General features: G+C 58.2%; 2 protein-coding genes across 2 annotated transcripts; both read left to right on the plus strand.

Moving 5' to 3' along the window:
* Positions 1 to 471: 471 nt before the first annotated feature.
* Positions 472 to 2,971, plus strand: ABB37_01464 (putative helicase putativeDNA repair helicase; the record flags this gene model as incomplete). Its single annotated transcript, XM_015797962.1, has 1 exon — positions 472 to 2,971. Exon 1 carries the CDS (start codon positions 506 to 508, stop codon positions 2,969 to 2,971), a length of 2,466 nt encoding a protein of 821 aa, XP_015663482.1. The 5' UTR covers positions 472 to 505.
* A 3,234-nt stretch (positions 2,972 to 6,205) lies between these two features.
* Positions 6,206 to 18,679, plus strand: ABB37_01465 (hypothetical protein; the record flags this gene model as incomplete). Its single annotated transcript, XM_015797963.1, has 1 exon — positions 6,206 to 18,679. The coding sequence occupies one exon, from the start codon at positions 6,206 to 6,208 to the stop codon at positions 18,677 to 18,679; it is 12,474 nt and encodes a 4,157-aa protein (XP_015663483.1).
* Between the last annotated feature and the right edge of the window lie 748 nt (positions 18,680 to 19,427).

Raw genomic sequence — 19,427 nt, forward strand, 5'->3', positions numbered from 1 at the left:
TGTGTGGGCTTGCCAAGAAGATGATGAAGAAAAATCGAAGCGCTCCTCTGTTGCTTTACCCGCCTCGTGGTGCAGCGTCACCTTCGATAGGTTGGTATTGCGGGTTGGCGTCCGTCAAGGATTCTCTTGTTGCTGTGGTTGTTGGCAGCCGTGTGAGGAAATAAATGAAGCCGTAGTGGCGGTTCATGTTTCCAAAAAATGCGCATGCGTAATAGGCTTATGCGAGCGAAAGCCACGGGTTTTCTGCTTGTTTCTGCGCCTGCAGAGACTCTTTTTGGTTTGCGTTGATGTACGTCGAGCGCATGTCGCGTTGGAGTGGAATGCAAGAAGCGCGTTCGAACTTCTCCTTATTCTCAACACAACATCCTTTTTCGTTTTCGTTCTCTTTCGCTTTCGCTTTCCTTTTTTGAAATACCAAACGCGTCACGTTGTTCCGGTTTCGTGCTCGCGTCGCTTGTGCGTTACACGCGCAGCTTCTCCCCTCCTCCTCCCGCCTCCTCCCAAAATGGCTGGTTCCCTCGCCGGCAGTGGGCTGTCGAAAGAGAAATGCCTCTTCGTTGAAAGCCGAGTCCAACTCGAGGGCTACATCACCATCCTGGCCGAGTCGTTTCGTGCCTGCTACGAAGCGATTCAACCGACCCTCAGCGCCCTCGCCGAGGCCATTTCACGCCCCACGTTGATGCACGAGTACCGCCTCACACCCTTCTCCCTGGGTGCCGCCGTGTCGAACGGTATCGACGCGGCCGATGCGGCGTCCTTTCTGGAGACGTACGCCTACGACCTCTCCCCCGGCACCGAGCAGGGCAAGGCGGTGCGTGGTTTTATTGAGTCCTGCATGCTGCGCTACAACCTCGCTCGTATTGTCATTGACGCAGAGAGGACGATGGTGCAGTGCAGAAATGAGGATACGGCGCAGATGCTGCTGCGTGACTCGGTGATCGCGTCTGTCGCGGTTGCCCCGCTGAGCATCTTCTACGAGGAGAGCGTGTGGATGGACGATCAGGCATCGTTTCCTTCCTTCCTGCTGCAGAATCGTGCCATGTCGAAGGTCGTGGCGGCGCGCTGTGTCGTGTTGGGGCTGCCCATCCAACAGCAGTACGATTTCGAAAAGGACACGTCGGTGCGCACGGCGTACATCTCGCTGCGCACCCAGACGCAGCCGCGCCGTTACCAGGTGGAAGCCGTAGATGCCGCCATTCACGAGGGTACGCTAAACAGCGGCTGCCTCCTGCTGCCCTGTGGAGCTGGCAAGACGCTGCTGGGGATCATGCTCATGTGCAAGGTGAAGAAGCCCACCCTCGTCGTGTGCGCCGGCAGCGTCAGCGTAGAGCAGTGGAAGAATCAGATTCTCGACTACGCCACGTTGGAGGCGCCGCCGGTGCACGACCTTGGAGGAGGAGCAGGAGACGCGCACCCCGCAAACAGCAACATCCACAGCGGACAGCCACACCAAATCAAGAGCGGCTCGGCTCGAATTGCCTGCCTTACTGGAAAGCAGAAAGACCCGATCACCGAGGACACGGATGTGGTGCTCACCACGTACAGTATGCTCGTCACAGCCCACAAGGCAAAGCTGCGCCAGCGTGCTGCAAGCAAAGCGGACGAGGACGCCTTCACCGGCCGCGGCATTCGCAAGCGCAAGGAAAACCCCAAAGAGAAGCTCTTCTCTCCTTACGGTCTTTTGATTCTGGATGAGGTGCACGTGATGCCCGCCGAGGGCTTCCGTGAGAGCTTGAGCTTTATCGACGCCAAAGGCGTGATCGGGCTCACCGCCACGTACGTGCGCGAGGACCAGAAGATCCTCGATCTTTTCCACCTCGTCGGTCCGAAGCTCTTTGACATTTCGATGGAAACGCTTGCCTCGCAAGGCTACCTTGCGAAGGTGCACTGTGTCGAGGTGCACACGCCCATGACGAAGGAGTTTGGGCTGGAGTACATGGATCGTAGCAGCAAAGCTAAGGTCGGCAAAGCGCCGGTGCTGGTCATGCTGGCCGCCGCCAACCCCAACAAGATGATGTGCGTGAAGGAACTTGTTCAGCAGCACCTCGATACCGGCGCGAAAATTCTGGTCTTCTGCGATCACATCATGCTCTTGAACGAGTACGGCGCGTGGCTGAAGGCGCCGGTCATTTGCGGTGGCACGCAGCACAAGGATCGCCTGATGATCTTCTCCGACTTCCAAAGCACCTCGAAGATTAACGTCATCTGCGTCTCGCGCGTCGGCGACGTGAGCGTGAACCTGCCCAACGCGAACGTGGTGATTCAGGTCTCCAGCCACGGCGGCAGCCGACGCCAGGAGGCGCAACGACTGGGACGCATTTTACGCCCGAAAGATCGTGCCGCCAACGGCAAGACCGTCGACGCCTACTTCTACTCCATCATCAGCATGGACACCGTCGAGATGAACTACGCCGCGCACCGCACCGCCTTCCTGGTGGATCAGGGCTACGCCTGTCGCATCATGGAGTACAACCCGCTCGAGTCCGCGACCGCGGCAGACAGCTCGGTGGCTGGCAGCAGCGTCAAGTTGCAGATGAAGCGCGATCGCGTTGGTGACGCGGCGAGCATCAAGCAGGAGTCGTTGAATGAGACGCTGCACCAGTCCAACGTGCTGCGGCCGCGGCGCTGTAGCAATCCCGTCGCTGGTGCGGGTGCTGACGGAACACAGCGCGTTGTCGACAAGACGCAGACCATGTCCTACCAACTGAGCCTCCTTTCGAAGGTGGTCTCGAGTTGGGAGATGGAGTTTCAGCGGGAGTGTCGTAAGCGGGACTGCGCAATCGGCGACGGCGACGCTGAGGACGTCGGAGAAGTTTCCAGCGAGGACGATGCAGTGGTGGAGGTGCACCCGGTGCGGAGCTACGCTGCCATCAAGAGTGAGTGGCGGGCCGGCAACGGCGGCTCTCTGCGCACGACTGCGCTGCAAGACTTAGTCGGCGTGGATGACGGCTTCGTCTATCACGAACTGTAAAGTCAGCCTCATGTCAAAGCTGCAACGTTGCATTATTTATCTACCACCTATACTCACGTATATTCTTCCTTCCTGAGGATTATTTTGCTGTTGCTGTTTTCTGAGTTTAGCAATTCTATAAAGGCCTTTTGCTGTCCCAGGGCTACATCACTATTCGCCCACAAACTTGTTTTTTTTTTCCACCACGTCACTGCTGGCATCCTCTGCATCAACAACGCAAAGAGGAAACACGAAGAAAAACGACTCATTGTGAAATGTGATGATGAAGTGGCAGCTTTTTACTTCTCTGCGTGATCTGTTCCCCCGTTCACGCTTTTTAATGCCACACTGCAAAGTGCCAGTTCGTGCCTTCCGCTGTGCGCGTCTTCGTTGGCGTTCTACTTTGTTGCTTCTTCCACAGAAGAAGGACATCATATATATTATATAGTTCTCTATTCCCCTCTTCTTGCTGCGGAAGCGGGCTTCCTGTATTTTATGTCTTTATCCCTTCTGCTCTCCTGCCTTGTCCTTTCCTCTGCCCCTCGCCCTTTTTTGTTAAATGCAATCAAACCGAAATTTCCTTTCAACGGTTAACGCCCGACAAGTTTTTCTTTTTTTCACTTCTGTGCTGTATAAGAGTTTAATATGGTCTGAGTTAGCTGCTGGTTGGTGGTGTACCTGATCGTGTACATCGCCAAGCTCATCTACCGCTTCGTGACTGGCAAAAAGATCGAAGACAAGAAGGACGGTGAGGCCATCACGACCGAGACTACCACTAGTGACTGCAAGGATGGTAGCTGACGGTCGCCATTCGCTCGCCCAGATGAAGAACCTCCGGCCCCTGCTTCTTCGTAAACCGCGGCTGTGGCGGCGAATAAGCCACCATTAAAAAAAAAGCGGCGGCGGCTGTGTTGATATCACTGCTACAGGCAAATGTACCTGCCCTTCTTGTTCTGCTTTGAGTATAAAGTTACGCACACACACGTATGCGCGCGCATCGCTGCGTTTGCCATGCGTGGTTAAACAGCACTGGAGGACAAACTTTGTGCCTGTAATTCTATGATGTTTCTTATTGGAACCGCAGGATATAAGAAACTGATTCTTACTGCATGGATTTCCCGACACGCCTCCATCAAACCCTTTTCTTGCTTGTGACGCACCTTCTCTTTAAATACATATATGGTGGATGTGTGTATGTTGAGACACAGCAAGTTTTTTTATTATTTCTATTGCCCCCTTTCTTGTTTACGAGGTGTTGCCAAGCGGCTGCATCTCATCTCTCTCCCCCCCCCTCCTCTCTCTTGTTGTGGTAAGAACTCGTAAAAGGAAAAAGAGACCCTTGGACTTCACATGCATACACGTGGTGACATAATGTGTAAGCCTTCATCTCTTTTAAGCCTCCGTTCTGAGAAAAAAAAAATGAAAAAGTAAAAGTTAGGCGTTACGCAGACCGGTAATGCAGAAACGAAAGGAAAAAGTCGATGCCTTTGTGAAAGCCGAAGATCGTCTGGCGTTTGCTCTTACACCGCACCTCCCCCCCCCCTCTTGCTGTTCTCTCTCATGCGTCGTTATTTGTGCACTGCACACGAGGGAAATCGTTTGAGTAGCATTGCCCGAGGGTAGCAAGTGTCGTCACCAAAAGTGAACAGCGAGGTGTGACTGATGTATGATACACTGAAAGGAGCACGCAAAGTGGGTGACCACAATTAATAGAACTGGTCCTTCTCTTCCGCCTTTTTCTACCCCTCTAGTTAGCTGACAAACACGGCTCTTGGTAAATGTACATATTTTTTATTTGTACAACAGTCGTTCCATCTCAAAAAAAAAAACCCAAATAGTGACGCTACCTCTTTTTCTTCAACTACCGCCTACTCGATCTTCTAGAATACTAAAGCAACGAAGCCGCGAGCATAGGGTGAGGCGAAAGGTCTTCCTCCACTTTACCACGCTGAAGGCTTTACCGTGCTCTCAACTCTGATTGCGCGTCGTCGTGCACCGCATTTCGGATCATCTCTTCATATTCTTTTTTATTTAATAGACAGTAAACTCGACGCCTTCTTTAATCGAAAGAAAGAAAAGCCTGCATAGACGAAGGAAGCGCCCTGCAGACATCATTTACTGCGTCTCATCATTTTTTTTGTTCTGGTTTCGTCCTTTTCTTGTCGGTTTATTCCCGCAACCCTCGCAGTTATTTACCCCTGCACGCGCGTGTAAGCGCCTCTACAGGCGTATCTTTTCTTTCTATACACAAAGCGATAGTAAGGTGTGTGGTTTTGTGTGGTCTTCTTAGTTTTTGTTTCTGCTCTCTTTTTTTCTTTTGTTTTGTTAGCACACACGGTAGTAGCGTTGAAGCCCCCAGAGGGAAAGAGAGATTTTCGTTATCGCTCTACTCGTCATTTTTTGTTGTTGCTGCGTTTGTGTTTGCCATCGTTTGGTTTTTCTTTTCTACTAGTGTAGTTCCGCCACCGGTACTCGGCAAGCAGAGGAATACTTTGCGTTATTTGCCCTTTGGTGTGTGAGCCTGTTCGTGTGCAAACGGCCGCGCCTTCCCGACAGCACCTCTTGTTTTCTGCATCGTTCTGTAACCTACCGTTTTCTTTTCTGTTTTGGTAATTGGTTCCGTTTCTTTTCGGGTGGGTGCCTGTCTGTCTGATCGCGCCTACGAAGGGTGAAGCTGTTGTTTATTCCCTCGTTACGATCAAGACTCCCTTTTTCTTTTGTGTAGCCGCGCGCATTTTTTTTTTTTTTGGCTTTTCTTTCTGTGTTTTTTTGTTGGTGTGCTTTTGCATGTACAGTGGAGAGCCGCATCGAAGCTCTGCGGTAAGCCTGGTTTCACGATTTTTACTTCTCGTAAGTTACACTTATTTTCATCTTTTAATTATTTGTACCGTTTATTCTCAAGTAACGGCCGTTTTTCTTTTTCCAATTTTCTTGTGGGCGTTATATTTCTTTAATGAACCTGACTCTGCTCTCTCTCTCTCTCTCTCTAACTTTTATTTATTGCTGTTGTTGTCTTACCTGTGGCTGCCTGGTGTTATTTTTTGACGTCCCTTCGCATTAGTTTCTTTTGCACTCCTCTTCTTTTTCTTTAACATTTTATCTTCTTTGTGTTTTGTACGGCGTCGAATTTTGAGTTGGGCGTAGCAGTTGTTGGTTATCCCTCCCTCGCACAGCCTCTCGTCTTTTCCGGCAAAGGGTTCGTGCCTTTTTTAATTTCCTAAATCCTCCTTGTTTTTCTTCTGAAAGCGTACGATCATGTACGCAGGAGTCGACAACTGGTTGGGCCCGCTCCCTGGGCCCCGCATCACGCCGCCGCTCCCCATCACCTTGCTAGACCGAGGATCCACCTCAACAGCGGTCACCGACACGGTGCCGGCACGCTCCACCACGTATGAGGCGCAGTACGCCGAGTGCGCCGCGTACCAAAAGGGCACCATGTACATCAAAGACCCCAGCGGAGAGAACCGCAACACGATGGAGCTCGACACAGTGCCGCTCTCGCAGCTCTACTCGGTGGGCCACCGCCTCTACCGCAAGCGGCATCAGCCGGACCCCAGTCAGAACTTTGCGCTACCCACCGCACCGCCGGACTTCGACGGTGACTCTGCTATCGACCCACAGACGGTGGTGCAGCACGTCCGTAGTCTCGCCAACGCCTATAACAGCGTCATTCCCGTCCCGACACCGTTTGCCATCTACGAGGAGGTCATTCTCGATGCGCAGGAGGCGCTCAAGACGACGACGGAGGACACAAATCAGAGCACGTTCTTCACCAACTCGGAGATAACAAACACGCCCGTGCCGGAGCGGGCCGACAACACGATGAACGATCTCTTTATCTACTCCTCCACCTTTGGCGCGCAGCTGCAGTCTGATGCGTTGATGATGTCGGTGAACCTGCTGAACGGGTGTCACGCACATCTGCGCTCGTTGCAGCTCCTCTACCACCGTCTGCTGTCCGACGTGAACCTCTCCCGTGCGTTGGCTCCCTCCGTGGTCAGCGAACTCTTGACGCAGCTCGACAACGTCTCCAAAGAAGCGGCGCAGCCGACGGAGGAGGTCATGGAACGCTTCGCCATCGCGGGTCTCCTCGTGGGGCGGCGTCATGAGCTCAACGAGGTGCTTCGCTATGCCGCCATACTGGAGCAGCTCACCATCAGCTCCTCCTCCATCGTCCCGGTCGAGGTGCCGCACGCGCGCGAGATCGTAGCGTCTTTCTCCCTGCATGCGGCGGATATGTGTCCCATCACCTCCCCCATCGACTGCTTCCAAGACGATCCGATCAACATGAAGGTGATGCTAGGCGAGGGGACCGGGGTGCAGCGTTTCTGCGTGAGCCCCAACCAGAAGTTCCTCGCGGCGGTGGGCTCGCAGCGCGCCATTATGGTCAGCCTCTCCACCGGCACGGCGTGTGCGGAGCGCGACTTGCCGGAGTTGGCCGGGCGGTGCTGGAATATCACGTTTTCCGAGGACTCCACGCATCTAATCTGCACCGATAGCAGCGGCATGCGGCACGCCGTGCTGCCCACGGACCTCTCCACACAAGATGACCTCCACACGGAGACGGTGTCGATCGTGACCGACTACCGCAGCAGCGGCCTCGAGACCCAACCACCGCCGCTGCTGCCCAGCGGGTCCACCTCCTCGCTGTGGCTGTTGGAGTCGGCTGCGGCGGACGCCGTGAGCTTCCCCGTGGCGCCGCTGCAAGACTCTATCGAGTGCATCTCGCTCTGCGTCCACGCCTACCACGACTGCATCGGCTCCCTTCTCTGTATTGTCCCCGACAGCGGAGAAGCGTTGTGCGTGGAGCTGAGTTCAAATCTGATCCGCATGCGCCAGGGCTCGACGATGTGCCAAGGTGTGCTGCCCAGCAGCAATCAGTGGTACTTCATCCACGTACAGTGGAGCCGCGGTGTGTGGTCGGTGAGCGTGAACTCGTCCATCATCGAGCTGAGCGGCCCGCACTACACGCAATCGCAGACGATGAAGATTAAAACGGTGGAGTGCCTGCGCTGCGTGGGCCACGTTGGGTCCATGGCGGTGTGGAGCGGCCCGAACGGCCCCTCCACCGTGCGCACCTTTTTCTGTGAGCGCACCGTCGACAGCTCCGTGTCGCCCATCTTCGTCCTGCCGATGGACGAGGGCACCGGCCCGTGGTTGAAGGAAACCACGTCCAGCCAGTGCGTCGCGCTGAACTGCAAGGTGTTCGTGTGGGATCCCGCCGTCGTGGTCCCTGCTATCGCCGCCGCCCACGCCGCCTCTGTGCCCCTCGACACGTCGCTGTTGCTCGCCGGGCGTATCCTCAAGAGCGCGTACCGCCTTTTCGTCGTGCTCCCTCCCCCCGAGAAGGGCTCCGATGACATGGTGGCGGAGGTCGATCGCGAGACGAATCGCATCCTCCGCGTCTACCAGTGCCCGCGCTCCTGCGGCGAGAACGCGTACGCCCTGCTCGCTGATGAGTCGGAGCTGCTGGTCTATCAGCAACGCTTTTCCACCTTCAGCACAGTGCGCCTTTTTACGCGGCGGAGAATGGAAAACGACTTAGTGCTTTGCAACACGGACGCAGACTCCATTGCGCACGGCTCCGCGCTGTGGCTGCTGAAGCAGATCTACCGCTCCATCTACACGGAAAGCTATGAGCTGGAGCGTATCCCGTCGGAGAACACGCCGCTGTCCTTTACAACGCTGCGCTCGTTGGCACAGTCGCTGCGGATGGTCAAGACACCGGCGGCGCCGCTGAAGGTGCTTGCGTTTATGTCCCTCGCGCTGGTGCACTTCCGCCGTCTCGCGTCGCTGAACGACTCCCGCATTTCTGACATCGCGGCGTCCCTCAAGGCGTCGTGCAGTCTCATCATGGAGCTCTTCACGGAGAAGACGTTCTTTGAGGTGGCGTACAAGCTGTACCATCTGGCCACGGCGTGGTCGCTGACGGTGGAGGATCAGACGGAGATGCTCCTGCACATGGAGTCGGGTGAGCAGAGCGACCTGCAGTGGAGCTACTTCTCTCGCGAGCGGGTCTACACCGTTATTCACCACATCGTGCAGAACCGACCGGCTGACATCGTCTCCGCCGCGAAGAACTTGCTGCGGCAGTGCGAGCGCGAGGCAGCGGATGAGAGCAGCAGCTCGAAGCCGGTCATTCACCTCATGACCTCCTTCGTCCTCGCTGTGATGACGACGCTCAAGTCGAAGCCGCGGGACACCTTCGAGGTGTACGTCGGCCAGCTCGTCGACGTGTTCGTCGAGTTTATGAGCCGAAGCAGCGCGCTGTTTGTGCCGTCGCGCGTCGACGAGCAGCCGAACTCGGTGCTGCTGACGGGTGCGTTGCCGCTGTTCGTCGCCGTCGCGAATCTCTGCCCAGCCGCCATTTCCGATGAGGCGCAGGAGCAACTGGCGGAGCTCTGCACGCGCCTGCGCACCGTCGAAACATGCTCGATGCAAACCGTAGGCTTCACCACCCACGAAGCCTACGACATCTACGTGCCGCCGAGGGAGAACAGCGGTGCCTGGCGGCTGTACCTCGACTTCGCCACTGCGAAGAATGTGTCGCTGATCAAGGAGTCCAGCAGCCCGCCAATGTATGTGCTGCAGACAGACACCAAAACTGGTCAGCCGGACAACGCGGTGATGGATGAGACGAGCTCATTTCGGAAGTTGGAAGGCGGCGTGCTGCACGTCCACGGCGAGGGAGAGAACAGCTTCACTGCCATCGCGCAGTACGAGTTGACGCTGGACGTCTCGCTGGCGTCCGTGATGCGGGAGTGCATTTTGCGTCTGCTGCTGGCCGCCGCCTCGGAGCTGATGGCGAAGCCCGCGATGACGGACATCGCCATGACACCGCTGTTTCGATGCGGGCTGACAACCAAGGTGCTCGAACAGAACGGCGTCGCGTGGTCTGGTCCTCGACGTGAGAACACGGACGTTCTGCCGCGGCAAGTGCTGAACGGCGAAGGCGAAGGAATCGAATTTGTGGACGAGGTGTGCAAGGCAATGCGGGGCTCGGTGGTGCCCTCGATGCGTCCAGCTATTCAGGCGCTGCTGGCGATTCTCCTCCACTGCGGCCTGGCCCGCTGCCAAGCAGAAGACGAGCTGAAGTTGCGGTGGTTCAGCGGGGAGTGGGGAACGAAGCTGGTCGGCGTGATGAAGGAGCCGACGATTGCGTTCCTGACGGAGCTGGCGCAGTGGATGCTGGACAGCGTCTTCCACGAGAGCAACGATGCCGCCTCGCCGTTTGCCAGCACAGGCCGCCGCATCTCGGTCGAGCGACGACTCGAAAACTCCCTCAACGGCTCCCGCTCTCTCTCGGAGCGGCGCGGCTCGACAAGCTCGCGGCGCAGCGTGGTGAAGATGTACTCACAGACGGAGTGTCTGGAGCAGGTACGGAGTCTGCTGAACAAAGGGATCTCTACCTCGATTATCGAAAAGGTTCTCGTCGGACGCGCGCACGCCGCGCAGAGCATCGAGAAAGGGCTGAAGCTTCTCTCGAAGGTCCTCCAGTTGAACAAGGAGAGTTTGACGGAGGAGGTTCTGACCGATGCGCTGCGCGTGCTGGCGAACTTTACCTACATGGAAAACTTCCAGCATTTCACGGAGGTGCTGCGCGGGGCCGGCTCGGATGCGGAAGCGTCGGTCCGAGGCGCCTTCCACGAGACGATGCACAGCTTCTTCCACGTGCTAAAGACGTCGACGAACGTGCTGGGGTACCGCGCTGCGCTGACGCAGGCTGCCCACCGCGGGCGGGCCCTGATGCTCTTTCACGCCATTCTGTGCCTCCCGTGGGACGAGGCGGACTGCGAGCTGTTCCGCAAGAACTTCGAGACGGACAAAGACATTCTTACCTTCTTGGAGAACCAGATGGACTCGCCGATGGGTCTTGGGGTGCTCACCTCGCCGTGGCGAGTGCGGCATGAGGCGTCGCGCGCCTCCGAGAAAGTGCTGGAAGATCAGGAGCAGACGATTCGCACGGAGCTGCTCTGCGCGGCCGACTTCACCTCCCTCAGCCGCGTCTTTCCAAACGGCTTCTCCGTCGTCATCCCCGGCATCCAGACGGCGCGCTCGCAGCTCGGGGTCGAGATGGAGAAGAGCGCTGGCGCCGCCGTGCTGATCCGCGCGGACGAGGGCTGGCAGCTGAGCTGGAAAGAGGGTGTGCCGCGTGTGTACTATTACGAAGTGAAGATTATTTCCCCAATAGTCAAGTTCGACATCGGCGTGCAGCTGCCGCGGGAGGAGCAGACCGTGCGTGCCGAGAACATCAACTTCTCGTACAGCAGCACGGGGGAGGTGCAAGGGGCAGACTTGCAGCAGTGGCCGCCGTTTGTGGAGGGAGACACGGTGGGCTGCGGCGTGGTGGCCACCTCGCAGCAGCTCTTCTACACGCTCAACGGCAGCTTCCTCTCCTACGGCGGCCGTGTGGCGGTGTCGAACACGAAGAACGATAGCGCCCTCCTCTACCCCTTTATCTCCTTCGACGAGGGGAGCGTGGTGCGAGTCACCATCAACTTTGGCACCGTACCTTTTGCCTACGATTACCGGCAGCTGCACCCCGCGCTGACCATCTTCACGGGTCCGACCTGGTACCGCGTCACGTCCACTGCGGAGATGGTGCTGCATTACTTGACGGCGCGTGTGTGCGCCGTGCAGGAGTCGCGAAACCAGAGCGCTCGCGACGCCCTCTCCCAGGCGTGCACGGTGGTGTGTCGCAACGTGAACAGCGTCACTTCGTCCCTCATGAACATCGGCGTCGGCGGCTCCTCGAACAGCAGCCCCGCCACGCGAGTGCAGCAGGCTGTCGCGCTGAGCGTCGCGGAGTACTCGATCATGATCCTCATCTCCACCATTCGCTACATCGCAACCCACGGCTTGCTGCTCAGCGAGCACATCAGCAGCATGGTCTTCGACGCCGTCTCTATTTTGATGCTGCTGCCGCTGCACTCGGTGCAGATCGCGACAATTGGGCTGCTACCCGACGTTATCGTGCACGTCAAGGGGGTTCCAGACAGCAAGGCAGCGGGCAATCTCGTCTCCACCCTCTTTGAGAATGCAAACAACGTCACAGACAGCGAGGAGTTCATCCCGTTTGTGCCTACGTGGTGCGAGTGCGACGCCATCGCGATGGCAATCGTGGACGTGCAGCACGCCCACATGCTGCCCGAGGCGCAACGCAGCATCGTACTGGGCAACACCCTTCCCCGCACCGGCATGGTGTCCTTCTCAGTGAAGGTGACGCGCCGCAACATGGCGAAGGGGCACTCGCTGAAGGGCGGCTACTTCATTGGCGTGTCCGTTGCCGGCCTCAGCCCGCTCACTCCCACGAGCAACTCCCAAAGCTGGAAGGCCGTGAATCCGCCTATTGTGTGGGCGATCCAGGACACGTCGCCGCAGCTGCCGCACGCCACCAACCCCACCGTGAAGCTCAACAACTTTCAGCGCACCTTCGGTAACGCCGACGTCATTCGCGTCGTGGTGGACCGCGACAAACGTTGCATCGACTTCTACCGCGAGGGGGAGTTCCTCAAGACCCTCTTCAGCGACATTCCGGAGGATGTCGATCTCGTGCCGTTTGTCCAGCTGTACAACGACGATGCGGCGGCCGCGATCAGCACGGGGGAGATGACGGCGCCGATCACCGGACCCACCCTGCTCGGCGCGGCCTCGGTCGATGTGCTCCGGACTATGTTGACGCTCGACCCTTTCCAACGCCTCGTGGCGAACCGATTGTGCGAGGAACTGCAGTCGAAGAAGTTCCCCAAAGTGACGCTGCCTATCTTTAACAGCGTGCCGGATCCGCGTCTGCTGCAGCTGCGCAGCTCCTCCGGGGAGGAGGTGACGGTGACAGTGTCGCACCTGAACGATCTGCGCTGCAAGTTTTCACTGAGCGGCAAGACGAACTACGAGCACCTGTACAACATGCGCACGCCGGCCAAACCACGCACCATCTGCAACTTCGACACCGTCTCCTCGACCTCGCGGTTGACTGGGCTGGGCCGCTGCATTGACGAGCTGATCGCGGCGACGGAGCGCATGGTGATCCCGCGCATTACGGTGGAGGCGCTGTGCTGCATCGAGCAGACGGAGCGGTCGAAGATCGTGCTGGAAGAGAAAGACCATTGGGACTTCCTCTTCCACGGCCTGCGCGTCGGAAGCTTCATCACGGTGCTGCGCCGTCTGCCGTCGATACCGACGACGCACCCCCCGCCCATCCCGCGTGACTTCACCTTTTCCGCTGCGTTGTCGAACCCAGGCTTCGTGCTGCCGTCGCACTACTGCGGACGACTCGCGACGGTGCCGAACGGCGCGAAGGGCGTGTCGACACCGTTCATTGCGATTGCAGAGCCTCCCATCTCCATCAGCGCGCAGATCAGCATCCGCTGCCAGCTCATTCGCGGCAATCAAGGCCAAATTCTCGGTGGCGGCTACTACTTCGGCGTGTGCACACCGTCCTTCCATTGGAAGCGGAAGGACTTGAACTCGCACGCCGCGGAGGTGTGGGCGCTGCACGACATGGACGACTCGCCGTGGCGCCTGCGTCACCTGCGCAGCGACGCGACCTTCCCCCTCGCCGCCGACCCACGCTGCATCATCGTAAGTGGCGACATCATCCGCCTACAGATTGACCGCACGGCGCGCACCATGCACGCCTTTCGCACCCCGGTCAACGGCGACGAAGTCCCGCTGGGTCTCATCTTCGACAATTTGCCGCCAGATGGAACGCTGTACCCTTTCGTGAACCTTTTCAACACCGACGCAGTTGCGGTGCTGCTGCCGTCGAACTCGAACGCTCCGGCACTGCGGCTGCCGTGCCAGAAGTTGCAGTACTCCCTCTGCGCGCAAGACGAGCGCAAGACCTGTGACGGTTGCATGACAAACCACGCCGACTCTCGCCTGACGAACTGCTGGTACAAGTGCAACGAGTGTGCCGACTACACCCTGTGCTCGAACTGCTTCCTGACCTGCGTCCACTCGAACCACAGCTTCACCGTGATGGACGGCTCGCCGATTGCATACTCCACCACAACTCCCGCGACCATCGAGCGTGGGATGGAAGTGACAATCCCCGCCACGACCGCCATGTACCTCCGCAGCAGCGGCTGCCGCATGTCCGAGGCGAAGATGAACTGCGTGGCGGAGGCCGTGGAGGACAACGCCCTGTGTGTGTGGGGCCTCGTCGGCGTCGATGACGCGGAGACGCTCTTCTCGGTCGTCATTGACACCGTCGACGGCAGCCCGCTCTTCCCTGATGCACCGGTCTTTGTCGGACTAGGGCCTGCACAGGAGATCGTCCAGGCCACCCGCGAAAAGCTGCGCAACAAGTGCCTCTCGAACATCTCTACCATCGCCACCTTCTGCAGCGACTCGACGCTACGGCAGCCAATGGAGCACAAGAGCCGCGACCCGTACGGCTTCCAACGTGGCGCCCGCATCACCCTGCAGTACGACGCGGCGACGGGCAGGGTCACTATCCTGCGCGACTGGGTTGTCGTGGGCAGCAAGTCCGTCGCGCTGAAGGACAACGAGAACAACGTGCAGCCCATCGGGTGCTTTGTGCTGCTCGGCAAGAAGGGCACCACGGCGTCTATCTTCCCGGAGCGGGCAACAACGTACACCACCACGGTCGAGGACGCCACGGGGAACATTCTCAAGACGTCTGGCCGCGATGGTAGCGTGTGGTTCGTGACGCGCGACAACTGCCGCCTGCCGCTGACGCCGTGCCGCGGTGTTTACCCGCAAAACAGCCTCGGCTACGTCCTACTGGACCAGCGTCTCGCTCAGTGTCGCCGACTGGAGCTGGAGAGTCGCGAGTTTCACGTGAAGGTGCTGGAAACTGAAGAGGTCATCACTGTCGCACCGAGCTCCTTTTTGGCGAATGAGCGCAACGCCATCTCAGAGGAGTGGTTTCTCTCGCGCGGTGAGCGCAACGAGGGCGCCACCGTGGAGGAGGGCTTTGTCATTTCGCGCCTGCTGCTCACGCTATCGTGCCTGTGCGAGAATGAGTCCCTCTCCCACCTTGTGTCGGTGCATCAGGACCGGCTGCTGAGCATGACGAAGCGGCTCGCCACCGTAAAGATCGAGAACGACGCGCCGGTTGAGTTCTTGGAGGAAATTCGCGCCTCTGTGGCGTCGACGGCGAACCGGCGTGGGTGGTGGCTGGAGGAGCGGCACATCGCGCCGTTTGTGCCCGTGCTTAATACCGACGAGCGCAAGCGGCGCTTCCACAGCGGGATGCTGGTGCGCACGTTGCGCGGTGGCAGCGACGTGTTCGAGGTCACGGCGCGGCGTGGGGAGTCGCTCACCGTGCGCAACACGCGGACGGAGGCGGTGTCGCGGCTGTCGTACCGCAACTGCGTCGCGATGAAGCAGTGCGGTGGTCGGGCGTGGTCCACCCGTCAGAACGGCCTCCCGTGCAGTCTGTATGAGCACACGGTGCGGCTGAACGACCCCGCCAAGGCCGCGGAGAGCGTGCCGCTGCAGGAGGACTGGCTCGGCGAGCTCACCTTTGCGCGGACACCGAAGTCGCTGAGTGTGTCGCTGACGCCAAATGGCATTGGCCGCGCGGACATCGCTCTCGGCACCACGGAGGAAACACGCATGATTGTCATCTACGAGCACAAACGATACAGCCGCGTGGTGCGGCTTTACATGCGGCCCTATGACACCGACCTGCAGACGCAGCTGCAGAAATTCGTGAAGGGTGAAAGCGAGAAGGAAACGCCGATGAGCTTTCAGGAGAAAGTGGACTTTGTCGTGAAAACGACGAATGATGTTGTCTCCAAAGGTACGGCGTACATGGCCCTCACCGCCGCCGGGGAGCGCGAAATCTTCTTTGAAATGACCGGTTTCTTGGACGCTGAAGGGCTGCGTCTGAATGGCACCTTCCAGTGCAACCAAGGCAAGGGCGGCCCCTTTACCCTCAACTCGGGTCGTCGCTTCGCGCTTCTCCCGGCTGTGTCGGACAGGTGGTCCGTTGAGCCGCTTCCCGACTGCGTCGATGTCGTCATCCCGCCGGAGCCGCACCGCGACATGCGGGAGTGCATGCACCGCCTCGTTGTATTATTGGCGCGTCATCTTTACCTTGTCATTTGCAGCCAGATCGAGCGCAAGCCAACGGACTTCCTCGAGCACATCTTCAACTTCACGAACCACCCCCTGGCCGACTCGCTCGTGAGCCGGGACGCCGACAACCACCTTTTGAGTGGCATGCTGAGTGAGGCGAACATGCGCATCGTGGACCCCGCCATCAAGCCATGGGATGCCATCTCGCTCGCGCGTCTGGTCACGAACAGTCTGCTGCTGAGCACGGACGTGGTCAACAACGTGCCGGAGCACCTGCTGTGGGACTGCCTGCACGGCGTCGTCACGGCGGCCCACCGGTGCGGACGCTACCGCCGCCACGAGATCATCCGCAGCATCACGACCTTTGTCCAAAGCCGGCTCGACCACACTGACATCTACACGCAGCTCTTCTCGACGCTCTTCACCTATGTGGAGCGGTGGGTGGTGACACTGTGCGAGGACTCGGAGGTGAAGAAGGACGTTGCGGCCGGCGTGGACCTGCTGCTGGCCCTCGGCAAGCCACTCGGCGAGAAACTGAGGAACATCCCTGTTGCCCCGCTGCACTGCCTGATTGATCTCTGGCGCTCGCTCAGCGCGGCCGTGGCGCTCCCACGTGTGGTGGACGAGCTGCACATGGCCGTGCGGCCTAACATGCCCAAGGTGGACACGCTGTGCACCTTTGGCGATTACGTGCGTCACGAACTGAAAGTAGGCAAGATCTCGAGCAGCTGCGGCACCGAAGGCAAAGGCCATTACTACTACGAAGTCACCCTGCCCGACCGCATCACCTCCGCCTACGCGATTGGGTGGGGCACGACGACGCACAATGAGGTGCCAGGGCAGCACGTCGGAAGTGACCGCAACAGCTTCGCCTACAACGGCTCCGACATTAACTCCCGTGAGGGCAAAGAGGAGTACAAGATCCCGACGGAGAGCGTCCCGGGCTCGGTGGTGGGCTGCCTGCTGAACATGGAGGAGCGCACCGCGGCCTGGTCGCTCAATGGTGTTGTTGGCCCCTTCATCGCCATCCCTATCTCGATCGGCAACGCACCACTCTTCGCCTTTGCCTCCATCGGCACCTGCAGCGGCATGAAGGTGCGGCTGCGTGCGAACGAGTTCGTCTACGCGCCGGACGGCTACACCGACCTCTCCGGCTACTTCGCCCGCCCTTTGGTGGACCAGTACGACCGTGCGCTGCGCAGCGAGATGCCGACGCAGTCGTTTGCCTTCTACGTCCAACTCGCCTCCTTCCTTTCCGATGCCGATGACTACTTCGGGGAGCAGGCGGAGATGAACCGCAACGCCTCCATCTCCCTGCCGCCCGAGGACCCCTATACACTGTTTCTGCACTCCTATCCACTTCTGCAGTCCTTACCGCCGGCAACGCTGCAGCGCTTCGCGCAGGTGATTGCGGTGACGGAGAGCTGCATGGCGACGGCGAATCGCTTTGTGGACCTGGACGAGGAGACGGTCACCGGGACGCTGTCGCAGGCCTTTCTCTCGATGAAGGGCCTCATCCGCCGCTCCTTCCGCCAGCGCCTGCTGGTGAACGTGGCGCTGCTGGAGCCGTCCACCGGGGCGCCGACGATCTTTGTGCGGGCCACAGACCTGTACTCGAACCTGCCTCGCACCACCGAGAGCGCCCTCCAGCACTCCATCTTGGCCCAGCTGTACCGTCAGATTGGCTTTTTTACTGGGGAGCAGTGGTCGGTGACGCCGCTGTTCAAGGTGAACCTACACATCAGCGGCTCGGGACACACGCCGGTGGACATGGGTGGGCCGTACCGCCAGCTGTGGACCTTCCTTGGGTTCGAGATGATGCAGCACCCCGACAAGTGCTACCCTAACTCCGATTTCCACCGCAACCCGCTCTTCGTTTTTGTGAACAACTCACAGCGCATCTCGCTCGTGCCGGACAGTCAGGCCAACTCCGCCTACGACCTGAACCTCTTCACGTTCTTCGGCAAGATCATGGGCCACTCCGCGCGCGCCAAGACGCCGCTGGACATCGACTTCTCGCCGTTCTTCTGGAAGTTCCTCGTGGATGACGAGCTGACGGTGAAGGACTACTACGCGCACGTCGACAGCGTCGTCGAGGCCACCGTGCAGGATGACAACTTCCTCCTTAGCGGCGTGGCGGACGAGCTTATTCCCGGCTACGCAGAGAGCGTGGAGTGGCTTGACGCGGACGACAACGACGCCGTGACGGCGCAGCAGCGACGTACCATCGCCGAGCGCTGCCTTGTACACTCGATGGACGAGCAGCTCAGCGCCATCCGCAGCGGACTCTGGAGCACGCTCTCGCGCCGCGTGGTGCGCTGTCTCTCTTGGAAGGATCTGGAGAACTTGGTGTGCGGGGAGAGCAGCCTGTCCATCCCAGACTTGCAGAAGTACATGCGGGTGCAGCTGACGGGGAGCCGTGAGACGTACTTCTGGCAGATTGTGGAGCAGCTCTCCATGGAGCAGCGCGCGTCGCTCATCTGCTTTGCCTCAGGCCAGCGCCGCCTTCCACTGATCCGCCCTATTACGGTGGCGGAGAACACCGAGAGCGTTGAGCACCTGCCACGTGCGCAGGCCTGCGGCTCAGTGATTACGGTTCCTCAGTATACCTCGCTGGAGATGTTTAAGGAGAAGCTGTTGATTGCCCTGCAGCATCAAATGGAGATGGAATTGGCATAATGTGATTATCCTGCCTTGTTGTTGTTGTTGTTGTTGTTTTGGGCGTTGGAGCATTTCTATCTCTCGCTCTCTTGTTGCCTTTGCAAACGCAGTTTGCATCGCGTTGAGTGGCGCTCAAACGCGAAGGTGTTTTGTGCCGTGGGCTTTCTTTTTCTTTTAAGTGCCACGCTGTGTTTTGTTCTTGCCTCCGGAAAGCTGCCCCCCTTTTTTCGTCTTTTCGATCATTCTTCTGTGCATTGCACTTAGGCGTGCGTCGCAGGCAGAAGGGGAAAAACACTTATGGAATACCTAGATCTGTTTACATCTTTACATGAATGTATATATTTATGCACCCCCTCATCGTTCTCTCACTTTTCTTTCATTTGCTCCAACCTTTTCGTTTTGATCTGTTGCCGGCCGTTTTGGCCGCCCTTTTTTTAAAAAGTTTTCCTGGACCACAATTTGTTGCCGCCGTTTTTGCTGTCCCTGTCTTCTTTTGGTTTCTCTCGCGTGTCTACCGTGTTCTGTTTTTTTTTCTCTCTCTTTAATGCAACATATATATATATATTTCTCTTATCCTTCGATGTAATAATGTTCTGTGTTGCTGCTGCTGGCTTTATATACTCATCTCTTCCCTTCCACCCTCGTTTTTAATTTTGTTACCCCTCTCTGTTTTTGCACACGATGTCGTCGTCGGCAGTTCAATGGGAAATCTCTCTCTACACGCATATGGTGCACAAATGTGCTCCCTTTCATGTTTTTCTGTTTC

Source organism: Leptomonas pyrrhocoris (genome assembly GCF_001293395.1).
Source record: "Leptomonas pyrrhocoris isolate H10 chromosome Unknown, whole genome shotgun sequence".
NCBI classification, from domain to species: Eukaryota; Euglenozoa; class Kinetoplastea; order Trypanosomatida; family Trypanosomatidae; genus Leptomonas; species Leptomonas pyrrhocoris.